Source organism: Engystomops pustulosus, chromosome 1 (assembly GCF_040894005.1).
Source record: "Engystomops pustulosus chromosome 1, aEngPut4.maternal, whole genome shotgun sequence".
In the NCBI taxonomy this organism is placed as follows: domain Eukaryota; kingdom Metazoa; phylum Chordata; class Amphibia; order Anura; family Leptodactylidae; genus Engystomops; species Engystomops pustulosus.
In genome coordinates, this window is record NC_092411.1 from 176,246,689 (window position 1) to 176,262,035 (window position 15,347).

Consider the following 15,347-nt stretch of genomic DNA (forward strand, 5'->3'; position numbering starts at 1 on the left):
CACATAAAAAGTTAATAAAATTGCTTCAATAAGCTAAAAACCCACTAAAATGAAGGGTTTTTTTTACAGTGCATCTCATCTCGCAAAAAATAAGCCCTTATGTGTCTAAATTGCTTAAAAAATAAATAAAGATCGTATAGCCTATTCCCAACGCGCGTTGTTATAGAACAGTGCAGCGGGTAGTGACTTGCCAACACGGTTCAGACACAGTGATCTGGGCAAGATGGCGGCTGTTCCTGACAGCCATCCATCCTGCCTGATGGACCAGAAGGGTTACGTCCCCCCCACATGATCGCTGCTACTGGCAGGGAATTTACTTATGACGTCAGTAATACCGATCACCATGTCTGTAGACATGGTGATCGGGGCAGGTGGCCGGCTGTTCCTGACAGCCACCAATTTTGCCTTGCGGTCCAGAGGGGTTTTGTTGCCCCCCTCTGTCCATGTTTGCCGCTATTGGCTGGTCGATTTGGTCCAGCCAAAAGCAGCAATATTGGTCACAATGGGCATCGCTAGGGTGAATAAGAGCAACATTTGGCGATAATTTCCCTACGAAAAACGAAGATTTGGTACAAAAGCGCTGGCCATGTACATTGTACAGATTATGCTGTACAACTCTTACGAGCTGTTCCAATGTGCAGGTCCTGCCGTATCATTTCTCCGTTTTCAAGAGGAAGATATAAGGAAACTAATATTGGGACAAGAAGGACGGAGCCCCAGTACCTCTGGTTTAGATGTTCCTGTATTTTGCCAGGACAGCATTTTCCCGGTGAATTCTGCTGCTTCTAAAGGTAGGACTCAATAAAGAGTCTATTACAAAAGAGGAGTTAGGATGGACATTATATACTAAGAGACCTGCGACAACTCCAGAGTGACAAAAGTTTAGTTGGTCCCCAGGTATATTCTACCTCCTTATACGCAACACATTCACAATTCACGCCCAACCTGTTGTGAATTAATTTCGGTAAAATGAATAATTGTAACAACTGTTAGGTCACGTTGCTCCCTATACCCCTCCATTATTTCATAACGGGCGACACATAGCGGGCACTGAACTTTCCAGAAATAATTTCAATTTCCATCTGGGACTCCATTGCACATCATATTTGGAAACCACCTATATGTTCAAAATGCTCATTTCACCACGTGTATTACACTACACCACATATTACATCTTGCTATATTCCCCAAGGGGTGTACATTCAACAATTAGGGTCACTTTTCAGGTTTTCATCTGTTTTGGTACCACTACAGCTCTCCAAATGTATCCTGACACATGTGAAGGATTTCTGTCAAATTTGGCCTCTAAAAGACAAACATCCCTCTTTTCCTCTACTGTGCGCCCATAAAGCATTTTATATGCACATGTGGGGTACTTCTACACTCAGGAGAAATAGTTTTACACCTTTCTCGGGGTTATTTAATATATTATCCCTTGTGGCTTACAAAAATTAGGGGTAAAGTGACATTTATAGGAAAATGTTCATCTTTTTAATGTTTAGGGCCTTATTGGATCATTCACCTGTAGGGGCAAATACATATATTACACATAGCAAAATTCTCTAAGGGGTGTGCATTCAAAAATTAGGGACACTTTTCGGATTCTTATCTGTTTTATACCACTAGGGTTCTCCAAATGCATGTCAAACATTTCTGTCAAATTTGGCTTCTAAAAAGCAAACATCCCCCTTTCTTTTTACTGTGCGCCCATAAAACATTTTATATACACATGTGGGGTACTTCTACACTCAAGAGAAATAGGTTTACACATTTTGGGGGGTTATTACATTTTTTTATCCCTTGTGACTATAAAAAAATTAGGGGTAAAATGACCTTTATAGGAAAATTTTTACCTTTTTCCTATTTAAGTCCTAATTAAATCAAACACCTTTACGGACAAATACACATATTACACCTTGCTAAATTCTCTAAGGGGTGTGCTTTCCAAAAGCGTGACACTTGTTGGGGTTCCCCTCTGTTTTGGTGCCACTGCGGCTCTCTAAATGCATCCTGACACATGTACCCATACAACAGTTTATTTGCATGTGTGGGGCAATTTTATACTCGGGAGAAATGCTAGTGCACATTTTTTGGGGTTGTTTCATCTTTAATGCCTTATGGGATACAAAAATTAGCCGTAAAAGTGACTTTTTTGGGAAAATGTTCATCTTTTTCCTTTTAGGGACCTAATTGAAGCAAACACCTGTAGGGGAAAATACACATATTACACCTTGCTAAATTCTCCAAAGGCTGCACTTTCCAAAATGGTGACACTTGTTGGGGTTCCCCTCTGTTTTGGTACCACTAGGGGTCTCCAAATGCATCCTGACACATGTAAGGGATGATTGTCAAATCTGGCTTCTAAAAGGCCAAAGCCCCTCTTTCCCTTCTGAGCTTCACTGCGTACCCATACAACACTTTATATGCAAAAGTGGTGCAGTTATGTGCTTAGGAGAAATAGTTTTACACATTTATGGGGGTTGTTTCATCTTTTATCCCTTGTGGCTTACAAAAAATTGGGGTAAAAGTGACTTTTTTGAGAAAATTTTCACCTTTTTCCTTTTTGGGGCCAATTGAATCAAACACCTGTTGGGGCAAATACACAAATTACACCTTGCTAAACTCTCCAAGGGGTGTACTTTCCAAAATGGTGTCTCTTGTTGGGGCTTTCCTCTGTTTTGGTACCATTTTGGCTCTCCAAATGCATCCTGGCCATATTTGCCCTCCAAAAATGAAACAACGCTCTTTCCATTCCAAGTGCCCCCCTGTGCCCGTACAGCAGGGTACAGTGACAAAATGGGTATTGGCATGCTCAGGAGGAACTGCCCTAAACATTGTAAAATGCATTTTTCTTTTTAACCCATTGTGAAGGTGCAAATTTTAGTGTTCAATGAATCTATAGTAAGATAAAATTACATTTCTGTAATTTCCCTTTCATTTATCTTTCACCCTCATGAAACGCTCATAGGGTTAACAAAATTCCCAAAGGTTGTTTTGAATATTTTGAGGGGTGTAGTTTCTAAAATGGTGTCATTTGTGGGCCTTATAAAGTCACTTCTAACTAAATTGACCCTCCAAAAGTAGGTTTTGAGGATTTTTGTGAAAATCTGAAAAATTGCACCAAAGTTATAAGCCTCCTAACATCCTAAAAAAAGGAAAATATGTTTGAAAAATGATGCCAAGTTAAAGCAGACATATGGAAAATGTTAGTTATCAAGTTATTTTAGTGATATGACCAACTTTCCAAAAAGTACAAAATTTTGAATTTGGAAAACATTGTTTTTTTCAAAATCTTTGCCAAATTTATATTTATTTTTCATAAATAAATACTAAACATATTGATTAAATTTCTCAACCAACATTAAGTACAATGTGTCACGCAAAAACAATCTCTAAATCAACTGGATATGTTAAAGCATTCCAATGTTATAACCACCTAAATAGACACGTCAGATTTTAAAAAATGGGCCGTGTCAGGAAGGTGAAAAGTGCAGCACATGTTAATGGGATGAAACTCCTAAACCATTCATCCAATTTTAATGTGAATACCCTCAAATGAAAGCTGAAAGTCTGGACTTTAGGTCAATTTCCATAATATATCTATAACTTTAATATGTTTCAGTAAACTGGTACAAAAACATAATTTGTGTGAGAATCCAAATATTTATGAACCTAACTATACTAAAATGATTAACAATCATTGAACGTTGCACTTAAAGGGGTATTCCAGGAATCAGCATAATTCATATACAAATGGGTACTCAAAATATAAGCTAATATGTCATTAGTTATTTAAAATTTTGCTCCCCAGCAGAAAATGCTGTTGATATAGACTGTAATGAAGAATTAAAACGCTACTGGCCCTTTAATAAGTCCGTGGCGCGGAGCAGACACGGGACAGAATATGGCTGCTGGTCACATGTCCACATCACATGTCCTGCACCTGCCTGGGCAGGTCATGTGATCACCACTGTTTGTCTGTAGTCGGTTGGTTGAAGTGTATCCAGTATGGCCAGTGTTGTGGTGAGACGTTATCTCACTGATATAATGTGCAGTGATGGCAGTTACACATCATTACTATGGTAACTGAGCAAGAAAGTCTGTTATATCATCACAGGGAGCAGATCATAAGAAGGAGGAGTTACTGAGAAATAAAGGATCATGGAACTTGTAGTTTTCAGTGATGGCCATCTTGGTGATTACTCTACCTACTTTAGAGAGGCCATACATTTTGTAAATCATAAAATCAAACTATTTAAGCTCCGTTTTGTGACTAATGACATTGAGTTTTGTTATATTTATTTATTTATATCATCATGGGTTTTTGTATCAGACGTTAGTATTCCTGGAATACCCCTTTAATCATTTTCACTGCCCTTAAAGGAAGTGCATCACCTACTTTTTGTATCTCAATCTATAATGGAATATACTTGTAAATTCAAAACAAAGCAAACTGAATTTCTTTTTTTTTCTTCTGGTGGACTCCAAAGATTCTGGAAGCTGATTTCACTGCTGCATTGAAAGTCCACTTCATAAATTGAAATACTGCACCACTAGAAGATTTATCCAACATATAATGCAAATAAAGCACACATACTTACTTATTGCAGTGTATTATGCAGTGTACTGATGAATATGCTATTTACTCATTAGATATTTTCTACACATTTCAAACCTTTTTTAGATACATGCTACACATTAATACATACATACAGCAGTAACCATATCACTCAAAAAGCATATTGCAAAATGATGTTGTTTCAATAAAACAAAGATTGTATGATATTGTATGAGCAATCAGACACCTTTGGGTTAAAGTACCCTAGGGAGCCTAAAATAAAGGTAAAAAAAAAATTGAAAAAAGATAAAAACTTTCAAATTAATTAATTAATCCACCTTTCCATAGAACAAGTATATAAATAAACCAAAAAAAATCATACAAATATTAGTTCTCAAAAGGCACCATCTATCAAAATAATTATAATATGGACTCCTTATGGAAAATTGCATCCAAATCTCTGAACCGTTGCTTTTTCCCTTTTTCCACCCATAAATATTTGAATAAAAGTGATCTAAAGATTATCTAAATCGCACTTCAAGAAATTGTGATTATGCCACCTCCATGCCATGTGGGTGCAAAGGGATGCGGCCGCTAGTGGAGTGGAGGGGGATACTTCTGACCCCCTCTTACAGTACGCTCTATGGGCAGAATTTCCCTGGCAGTTTTCGGGAAATAAGTACCCTGCTTGATAATTGGAAGAGTCTCCCCCTTTCCCTCTTTGGCAGGATAGCAGCGGTTAAAATGACTATCTTACCTAAGCTGCTTTATCTTTTTGAAACCCTACCAGTGCCAGTGCCGTTGGGTGCTCTGAGGTCCCTGCAAGCATCAATACTACACTTTATTTGGGCAAAAAAGAGACACAGAATTTCCAGGTCTGTTCTACTCTCTCATTAATCTAGGGGCGGCCTATCGGTGCCGGACATTACCAGATACTACTGGGCAACACATTTGCGGCATATTCCAGCATGGTCCACCTTACTGGCATTCTCTAAGTGGATGGAGATAGAGAAATTGTGGTTGGCCCCTTTCCATCCTAACTCTTACCTTTGGCCTAAAGAGGCGCCTGCGCTGCCCGACCCCCAATTAGGCCCTATCTCATTCACGATTAAGTTATGGAGGGCCTGTCTGACCAGATTTCCACTGGCGTCTCAGTGCTCTCCTATGCAATCTTTCTTACACACTCCCCTCATGCAACAAGCCGGGGCTGGGCAGGAAATTAAACCCTGGCACGAGAAGGGTTTGTTTAGATTTGCAGACATTGTGGATTACCGAGATAGGAAGATTTTGCCCTTTGCTGCCCTACAGGATAAATTCCATCTTCCGCATGCGGCCAATTTTCACTACATCCGAATTAGGCACTTCTTACAATCCCTGGACAGTGCTGAGACGGTTTCGGCACCCACTACGTTTGAGCACATTTGCAAAACTGCTACCCAGACTTCTGGCCTTATATCGGATATCTACATGATACTACTGCACCCTAGCCCAGACGAACCCATCGCACACCCGTACATGGCCAAGTGGGAGAGCATAGTAGGGGAACCAATATCTCAAGACACATGGCGGTTGATATGGCATAGGGCGGCTAAGACCTCCCTGTGTGCTACACATAAGGAGAACCAGTACAAACTGATGATGCAGCGGTATCATACCCCATCCTTGTTGCACAGACTATTTCCGGATACGCCAGATACTTGCTGGCGATGTGGCTCAGTTGGAGGTACTCTTCAACACATCTTCTGGATGTGCCCGTTAGTGCAGCCTTTTTGGCAGGAGGTAAAGACTCTCCTTCGGGAGGTCGTAGCGGTGGATATCCCACTCTCCCCACTATTTCACTTGCTGAATGTTTCTCCACACCCCATGGCCAAGGCAACCACAAAACTGAGCTTGCACATACTCACAGCTGCGAGGTGCCTGATAGCTCAATTCTGGAAGAGGCAGGCCCCCCCTCTCGAATGGACCTTCTCTCTAGGGTAAGGGAAACCCGCAGTATGGAATATCTGACTGCCTCCCTGAATAATCGTATCCCATTGTTTGACAAAACCTGGGAACGTTGGGACCGCTACTGAATAGAAGAACGAGCAGGAGGAGGAGAGTGGCATGGCCACCCCTTTAGTTTCTACCCAAGTGTTAATTCTTGTCATAGTGAGTATGTATGGATGTCTTTTGTTTGTACCCTTTTCCCCAACCTCTCTAGAACGATTAGGCATAGTGTTGATGCCATCCTTGGTATATTGTTTCACTGTCATAAACATATTACACTGTTAGATTTCACATTCTGATACGCAAATGGAAGATTTAAACTGTTGATACCCTTTGGGGGGGGAAATTTTTTATCTTTCAGTTGTTTTACTGTTGAAAAACTTCAATGTGAAATATGTATGTGATAATTTGTCTGTTATATATTTTTGAAAAATGATAATAAAAATACAATTATAGAAAAAAAATCGCACTTCAAGAAATTGTGATTATGCCACCTCCATGCCATGTGGGTGCAAAGGGATGCGGCCGCTAGTGGAGTGGGCCAGCAACTGTTCTCTTTCTAAAAGCCTTCTGGGCGATTTCACACAATGCATTGCGTCACGTTTTTTGATGTGTTGTTGACGCAATGTAACCTCAGTATGTGATCAAGGCTGAAGCCTTTGGAATGCTTTGTAAATGTAACTCATCGTGTAAAAGCACCCGCAAACATATGTTTGGAAAAATTTTAAAAAGTTATGGTCTTTGAAAGGAGGGTAGTAAAAAACATAAATGCAAAAATGAAAAAGGACTGCGTACTCTAAGGGTTAAGTCTAAAAGCAATAAATTTAAAATGTATACAGATATAGCTTGTGACTCTATAAAACAAAATGATATGTCAAAATCAATTGCTTTTATAGGATCCTTTACTGTGCAAAACAAGCACACCAACCACTTGCCAGCCAGCTCACAATGGAATACCGATTTGCAAAGGTACAGCTATATTAAAAATGTACAACATTTTAAAAAATATATAAATGAAAACATTATGTCACTTTTCTGTAAGATGATTCTGTAATATGTTTAACCACCTATTCTTCAATTTAAGTGAAATATTCTTCAATTTTAGATCATAACCTTCAGTATATTTTATGTCTATTATGAAAGTTGGTGGTTCTTTTAAATAGGGTGGTTTCACATTAGCGTTTTTTTCACATCAGTGATTTTTCACTGAACTCATTTTGGCTGAGGCTGGCGGCACACATGACGTTTTGAACCCGTTTTTGGGCCATTTTTAAGCAGTTTGTTAGAAACCGTGTGTGTTTCTGAAAAACACATCCGTTTCTTGAAAACGCATCCGTTTTTGACCCTTAATTAAGATAAGAGGTAAAACTGGTCAAAAACGGATGCGTTTTCAGAAACCGCATGCGTTTTTTAACGGACTGCTTAAAAACGGCCCAAAAAATGGGGTCAAAATGCCACTTGTGCCGCCTGCCTTAGGGTGCTGTCACACAGTGCGTTCTTCGTCAGTCCTTGCTGTGTTTTTAAGTCTGGTGACACACATGGCATTTTTGTTGTGGTTTTTTCATTGCATTTTGTCGTCCTTGAAAAATGGATGATATTTACATATTGGCTTTTTCGATGGGTTTTAGATTAAAGTATCTTAACTTGCCGTTTTCTCCCCTGCATTTTGTTTGTCTTTGTTTTTGAGGTGCGTTTTAATTCTGCCAACATATATGTTGGCAGAACAACTCAACCCCTACATTGCAGGCTGAACCAACATTGTTTTAACATCAGTCATGGAAATAAAAAACACAGCCTGTCGAGACACATGGAGATAAAACATAAAAATGAAGGAAAGTGTAATATCATACCAATAGACCACATAACTGAAGACGTATCCAGTAGATTCGAAGTTTTAAAAAGAAGGGAAATATACTGGATCTACAGATTAAAAACCTTAAAACCCGATGGACTAAATGAGGTCACAGAAACGATTTTAGTTTAAAATCTGAACACACAATTTTTTTTTTTTTTTTGTCCCATTCTATTAAACTGCTTTACCCTGGAGTTTATAACGCAAGAACTGACATACACAAGTATATAGGCTCTTCGCAGCGCATTCAATATCAAGTAGTCCACTTACCTTATCCAGTAAACTCTGAAGTGAAAACCACGGAACTAGTTTGGTCTCCCAAAGCCTCTGTAGGAGAAATTTTGGTCCCTATGAGCTTCTGTACTTGTAGTTCTCACATCAGAGGGAAGCCATTTTAGTAGTTTTTTTAAGGATCCAGACCGCATAGAGGATAGTGAGTAATCATGCAGCAAGGTATTCACTCCATCAACACAATTTAAGTACAGCAATACACTATAAAGGTTCTTTCACCTAGAGATCAGCATTTTATGTCCATGATATTCAGAAAAAATGTTAATTTTAGTGGTTTTTAGATTGTTTTAGAGGAGTCCCTCATTGATTGTTCGGCAATCTATTGTTAATACTGCTAGGTCACCTGGTTACCGGGTCATCAACCCACCAAACACTATTGCTTTATATATGAGCTACCAATACACACCATGTAATGCAACTGACGAAGAACCCGTTACGGGTTCGAAACGCGTTTTGCTTTTTATGTTTTTATTATATTTTGATTTTATATATAATAAAAAATACTAACGGAACGGACTGCGCCAAACTTTCTTTGATCAATATAGGATTAAAACCAGCCAAACACATGGTAAACATGCAAAAATGCTTGTGTTTTCAGTCCGATTAAAAACACACCAAGAAGGCACTGTGTGACAGCACCCTTTTAGATACATACAAATTGGTTTTCTCTTCCTGGCTTCAGTGATTTGTCATTGATGCCTTTTTGACCATTCTTTTGAATGGGCTTTTATACACTTCAGTTTTCAGTGGTCAGTTTAGAACCTTATTTTTTTGTGTTTCAGTGGAAAAAACCAAAGCGTGAAAAGGCCCACTGAAAAGAATGGTTCAGTAAACCATCAGTGAAATATCATTGAAGCTAGGAAGAGAAAACCAATCTCGATATGTCCATAAGGCAAAATGGGTTCAGTGAAAAATCACGGATGTGAAAAAACCCTAATGTTAAACCACCCTTAAGCAGCACATTCTAAGGGCTTTTTCACACTGGCATTGTTTTTCATGTCCATGGTTCAGTGAGTTTTACGGATGCATTACTGAAATCGACCTAAATCACAAATCATAACACGTACCACTTTATTAAAGCAAATTACAAGCAATGCACAAAAGAAAAGAGCAAGTGAAACAAAGTATATCCTTCAAACTGCCACTAGAGGTCAACTGCAATCCACAAGAGTCAGTGGGGCTCATTTACTAATGGTCCTGAGCACTATAAAAAAAAAAAAGGTGCTGTGGGACCTGAGCATGGAAGTGACATATTCATGATTTCAGATGCATAATCTTAGTGAATCACTGCACAGTGTATTATAGTCGGACAATGCATGTCTATGTCTATATCTATCAGTAAAAACATGTATTAATTCCCTTCTTACCCTATATGAGTGGCAGGAATGAGGATACCTTGTATGCGCCCCGACACACGTTTCGTTGATGTCTCCTCAGGAGGTGTATTTGCAAAATGTGTGTACAGGGTTTTTTTAACTACAGACCAACCAATAAAACAGAATCAATTCAGATACCGTTGAGGACTATCACACATGCACGATCCAGCAAGTGAAAGTCCGAGATTCTGAGCAAACCTGGGTGAAACCTGACGACGTTCACCCAGGACACCAAGAGGATAGAAAAACAAATGGGTAAGTTTATAAGGGACATCAGTTAGTACAATTGGACCTAAAAATGTGGAATTATCAAAAGTGCAGGAACTGGGACGTGAAAAACTAAGAAGATGTGGCATTAGAATGTTATTAAAACACATGTATGGATTAAAGGGAATCTACCATTTGATTTGATGCATTATGAAGCAAACATAACTTTAGAATGCTGTTGCTACACTAATGCAGGATCATATCTTGGTTAATGCCAGTGCTACGTCATTTTGCTGATAAAATAGATATAACATTATGATAATGAAGCTCTGTCGCTTCTATGGCTGGTTCAACGCTTCTCCTAGCATGTGAGTTATTTACTGCAGGAGAGGATGATGTAATCCCTGGGTTGTGCCTGAAGGCATAATAATCAATTGCTGCACTATCCCCCAGCTGCTGTGTATGAGTGATCCAGCTCAGGTTGATTAGTCAAGCTTCACTAACTGCCATTTGTAATTCCAAGCTCACTTGTGTAATGTGCTGATCGAGGCAACCCAGCTTTCCCAAGGTCCTGAATATTATAATAGTTTTTTCAGCAAAACCATCAGTGTAGCTACAGCATTCTCAAGGTATGTTTGCTTCATAATGCATCAAATAAAATGGTAGGTTTTCTTAAACACCATTGAACTATTCGGTGTATGGAAATATTAGAGGGACCGTGAAATGTAAGATTCATGGAAGGTGATAGAAGTCTATGAGGCACATGTATCAAACTTTTGGCTTGCCTTTTTCTTAAATTTTTTAGACTTTTCACAGTGCATGTGCTCATTTGCGACTTTTTTTTGCGCCTATCTGTTTTGCACCTATCGAAAAACCCACAGCGGCACAGCTAATAGTTATGTGTGGGTTCTCTCTGTAATCAAATAAATAAATGAAGAAAAGGGCGACACTTCAAAAATTGTGAAACAAAATCAGCAGACTTTATTCCATAGTGCTACGTTTCAGCTTCATCTGCTTGAGAATAAAGTCTTATGATTTTGTTTCACAATTTTTGGAGTGGCCAGCGAAGATGCGGATGAGTGAAAAGGCGCATAGGGCAGCCCATAGCAATGACGACACCTGCTCACTTTCACACTGTGCCTCAAGTGCTTGAAATAAGCATCAAAATGAAGTTTGGCCCATCTCACCCTCGAGCTCTGGTCCTGACTTAGGAGCATTGCAAAATTCCTGGCCTTTAAAAAACTACCATTCTGGCTGGTGGAGAAGGAGAGCTGTAAAAATCTTCAGCCAGTGGCTGTAACACAATGGGGCACATTTACTTACCTGTCCAGAGGAGTTCTCCGAAAATGCCTTGTCCTACAATAATACACTCTGCCGCTATTCACTAAGATCTTGCAGCCGATATCCTTCATGTGTCGCTTCCTCATTCAGGTCCGCTGGAGTTCCCTTAGTAAATAAGCCCCAATATGTCATTCCTAGCCACTACTACTTTTCTTGGAAGGCCATCCCTGCCCTGCACCAACAGGCTGTGAAGAAAATAAGGTATGGATTACGCACTGTTATCAATCAAGGTGAACATATTCTTCCCCATGCAGGATTGCTGGACATCATATTTTGCACCCTGTTGTTTCCTCCTACTACTCTGCTTCTTCCTCTCCTACCTCCTCATTCAGTCATAACAGTGCCTATACCACCAGTTTCAGCGCAACCATGGGGAAACGGCAGCAGGGCACCCTGAAACTCATTTGTCAAGACTAAGACTGGCCAAAGTATGGGAAAAAAAGACTGGCCAAACCCTTGGAGTAACTCCCTAAATCAACAGAAACTTTTTACAAAAACAGAAAGTGTTTACAAAAAGTTCCCAAGCAACTGTAAACCTTACCAAGGTGTACAACAGTGAGCAGAACTGAGTAGCAGCCTTCGGCAAAGCCAAAATGATGCATATCTCTTGCTTTGCGCATGTGCTCAACTTGGTGGTACAAAGTTTCCTGCCCGATTTTGCAGACATGTCAGAGCTGCTACAAAAAGTGTGTACTTTTTGCATTTGCAAACAGCAAACACGTATTTGCAGCTGCTGGTGCCTCTGGAGTCCCACAAAAATCAAGGTGTAGAATCCCTTAAAGATCTGCATAAACCTACTATACAGTAACCAGTACTCGGAAGCAGAAACGGTTGCAGTGGGCCCAGATGAACATGAAGACAAATTTTTAAACAATCTTGTTTACTCATGAGTGTAGTACAACCCTGGATGGTCCAGAAGAATGGAGTAATGGATGGTTGGTGGATGGCCATCATGTCACAACAAGGCTGCAATGTCAGCAATAAGGTGGCAGAGTCATGTTTTTGGACAAAATCATGGGTAGAGAGCTTTTAGGTGTATTTATGGTTCCTGAAGATGTTAAAATGACCTCAGCAAAGTATATGGAGTTTCTGACTGACCACTTTCTTCCTTGGTGTAAAAAGAAGAATTGTGCCCTCCAGAACAAAATCGTCTTCATCCATTACAATGCACCATTTCATGTTGCAAAGATACCTATTTGTCTTTGCCTGCTAGGAGCATAAAAGGAGAGAATCTCATGGTGTGGCCACCATCTTCCCCTGACCTCAACTCTATGGAGAACCTTTGGAGTATCATCAAACAAAAGATCTATGAGGGTGGGAGGCAGATCACAACACAACACCAACTCTGAGAGGAATTCAAGCAGGTACCCAATAGTTCAATGGATGCCAGAATTGTGAAGGTGATAGCAAAAAATCACCTTCAAGGTTAACATATAACTTGGTTTGTTAAGATTTTTTGGGTTAAAATAGTTTATGATTTCAGTGAATGTGACCTCCTAATGTTGAAAATTCAACACATTACCATTTTTATTTCTTTACAACCTATAAAATGTGTTGGTGTAAAATAATTAGAAACTGTGTATTTTGAAAAATTTTGAAAAATATACTGTTAGCATTGGAATGTTTGTTCAATAAAATTCAATTTATACTCTAAGGGGTAAGTACTTTTTTCAAAAAGGGCTGCAAAAATTCAAAAAGAGCTCTAGACCTAGTAATTATAGGCCTGTAAGTTTATCTCCACCATTGTGGGTAAAATATTGTAAGGTAGACTACATACAGGAATATGTGACATCATGGATTTACTGAGGATAGTATAGCACATGATCTGTTTTTATGGCGAGGTGAGCAGATGTCTGGACAGTAGAGCAGCTGTGTATTGCAAAGGCATTCAACACTGTCTCTCATAGATGCCTAATTGGTGAAACAAGGTTTATTGATTGAAAACTGGTACATCAAGGGCTGTACCCCAAGGTTCTTTATTATTTAGCTTGTTTATTAATTATAGAATCAAAATAATCTGAATTTATAGCACTATTTCAGTTTTTGACAGAAAATACCAAGCTTTGTAGTACATACATTCTATGGAGGATGTTCATAGACTGCAAGCTGAATTGGACCCCTTGGGATTAATAATCTGCATGCAGAATATGTCCTTGCTGGAATAAGTCTGGGAGAGTCTCTAGTTGAGAAGGACCTGGGGGAACTAGTTGATCATAGATTAAATGACAACAGGCAATGTCAATCAGCTGCCCCCAAAGCCAGCAAGATCCGGTCATGTATCAAAAGAGTTATGGACGAGCAGAATATGGCAGAATGTGAGGATAGTCCTCAAAATAGAGGGTCATACATCGTTTACTCCATTGTGGCGTAATCCGAGTTTGCGGGAGATAATGCAGTTAGAGGGCTTCAAGAGATGGGAGACTAAAGGTGTTCATGCCTTATCACAACTGTACGAAGGAGGGGTGCTTAAGACATTTGAGCAAATCCGTGAAGAGTTCGGATTGACACACGATCTCTTCTATCAGTATTTACAGCTTAGGCACGCCCTAGAGGTACAAAACAGAGGGACAGAGATACGCTTCACCACGCATGAGATTATACATGATTTAACCATGACGGATGGTACCAAGGGATACATTTCTAGAACATATACCATATTATTGGGGGAATACCAAAAACAGCAACCCTTAACCATCCATGAGAAATGGAAGGAGGATATAGACCCATTTGAAGATGAAGCATGGTCAAGTATAATGGAGAAGGTACCTCTATTGGCTCTCTGTGAAGCTCATAGGCTGTCACAACTATACCTATTGCACAGGGTATATCGAACCCCACAGTGGCTACTCAAAGTTGGTCTCTGGGGGGATGACAACTGCCCTAGATGTGGAAGGGAGCGCATTTAATGCACATGATGTGGGAATGTTAGAAGCTAGGACAATTTTGGAAAGATGTGCTAAATCTCATCTCCCGAGAATTTAGAATGGATCTGCCAGCCACCCCAATTGTCTGCCTGCTAGGCAATATAGAGGATGATAATGTTACAGAGGGTACTATACTAGGAGTCAGTAGAATGCTTTATCAAGCCAGGAAACTGATAGCTATGTATTGGTTACGCCCTGACGCTCCAAACATAGAGGTGTATATCAAGAAAATGAACAACATAATTAGGTTAGAAAAAGGTGTTTATTGCAAACGGAAAGCAACTGCAAAATTTGAACATGTCTGGGGTCCCTGGATCTACCATCAACACACTTACAATGAAATCCGTTGACTGCCTTCCTTTAAACATGTGGCCAATGTATAAATGATCTATAATATATGCAGAGAAACATATAAGGTGTACACTTTGGAAAAAATAATTGTGCAGGTCATTGTAAACTATGTATGTGTCTGGAAGGACGGGTTGGGATAGGATGGGATTGTATGTCTTCTTGTGGATGGGGGAGGGGGGAAGGTGGGAAATATTTGTTAAAAAATAAGTTGAAGTTGAAAATGCTTAATAAAAAGCTTTGATTTAAAAAAAAAAAAAAAGAGTTATGGACCGGTAAGGACCCAAAAATTACACACTGTACACAGAAGTATGAAAAAGTTATTAGTACCAGAATATGGTAAAATGAATACTTTTTAAAAAAATGGTTTTAATTCTTAAAAATCTATTAAAAGATAATACAATCTATAGGAATCCCTGTGATCATACCAATGCAAAGATTAAAGTGGATTGGTCATTTGGAGT

General features: G+C 39.3%; 2 protein-coding genes across 2 annotated transcripts in view; both read left to right on the plus strand.

Moving 5' to 3' along the window:
- The window catches only part of LSM7 (LSM7 homolog, U6 small nuclear RNA and mRNA degradation associated), a 528,664-nt gene that overhangs the window by 196,432 nt on the left and 316,885 nt on the right, over positions 1-15,347 (plus strand). The gene's annotated exons all lie outside the window — the stretch shown is intronic.
- LOC140097992 (interleukin-12 receptor subunit beta-1-like) overlaps positions 1-15,347 on the plus strand; it is a 74,564-nt gene that overhangs the window by 33,145 nt on the left and 26,072 nt on the right. The window contains exon 5 of the mRNA XM_072126585.1: positions 7,441-7,513. Coding sequence (XP_071982686.1) covers positions 7,441-7,513 — 73 coding nt within the window. The remainder of the gene's footprint in view (positions 1-7,440; positions 7,514-15,347) is intronic.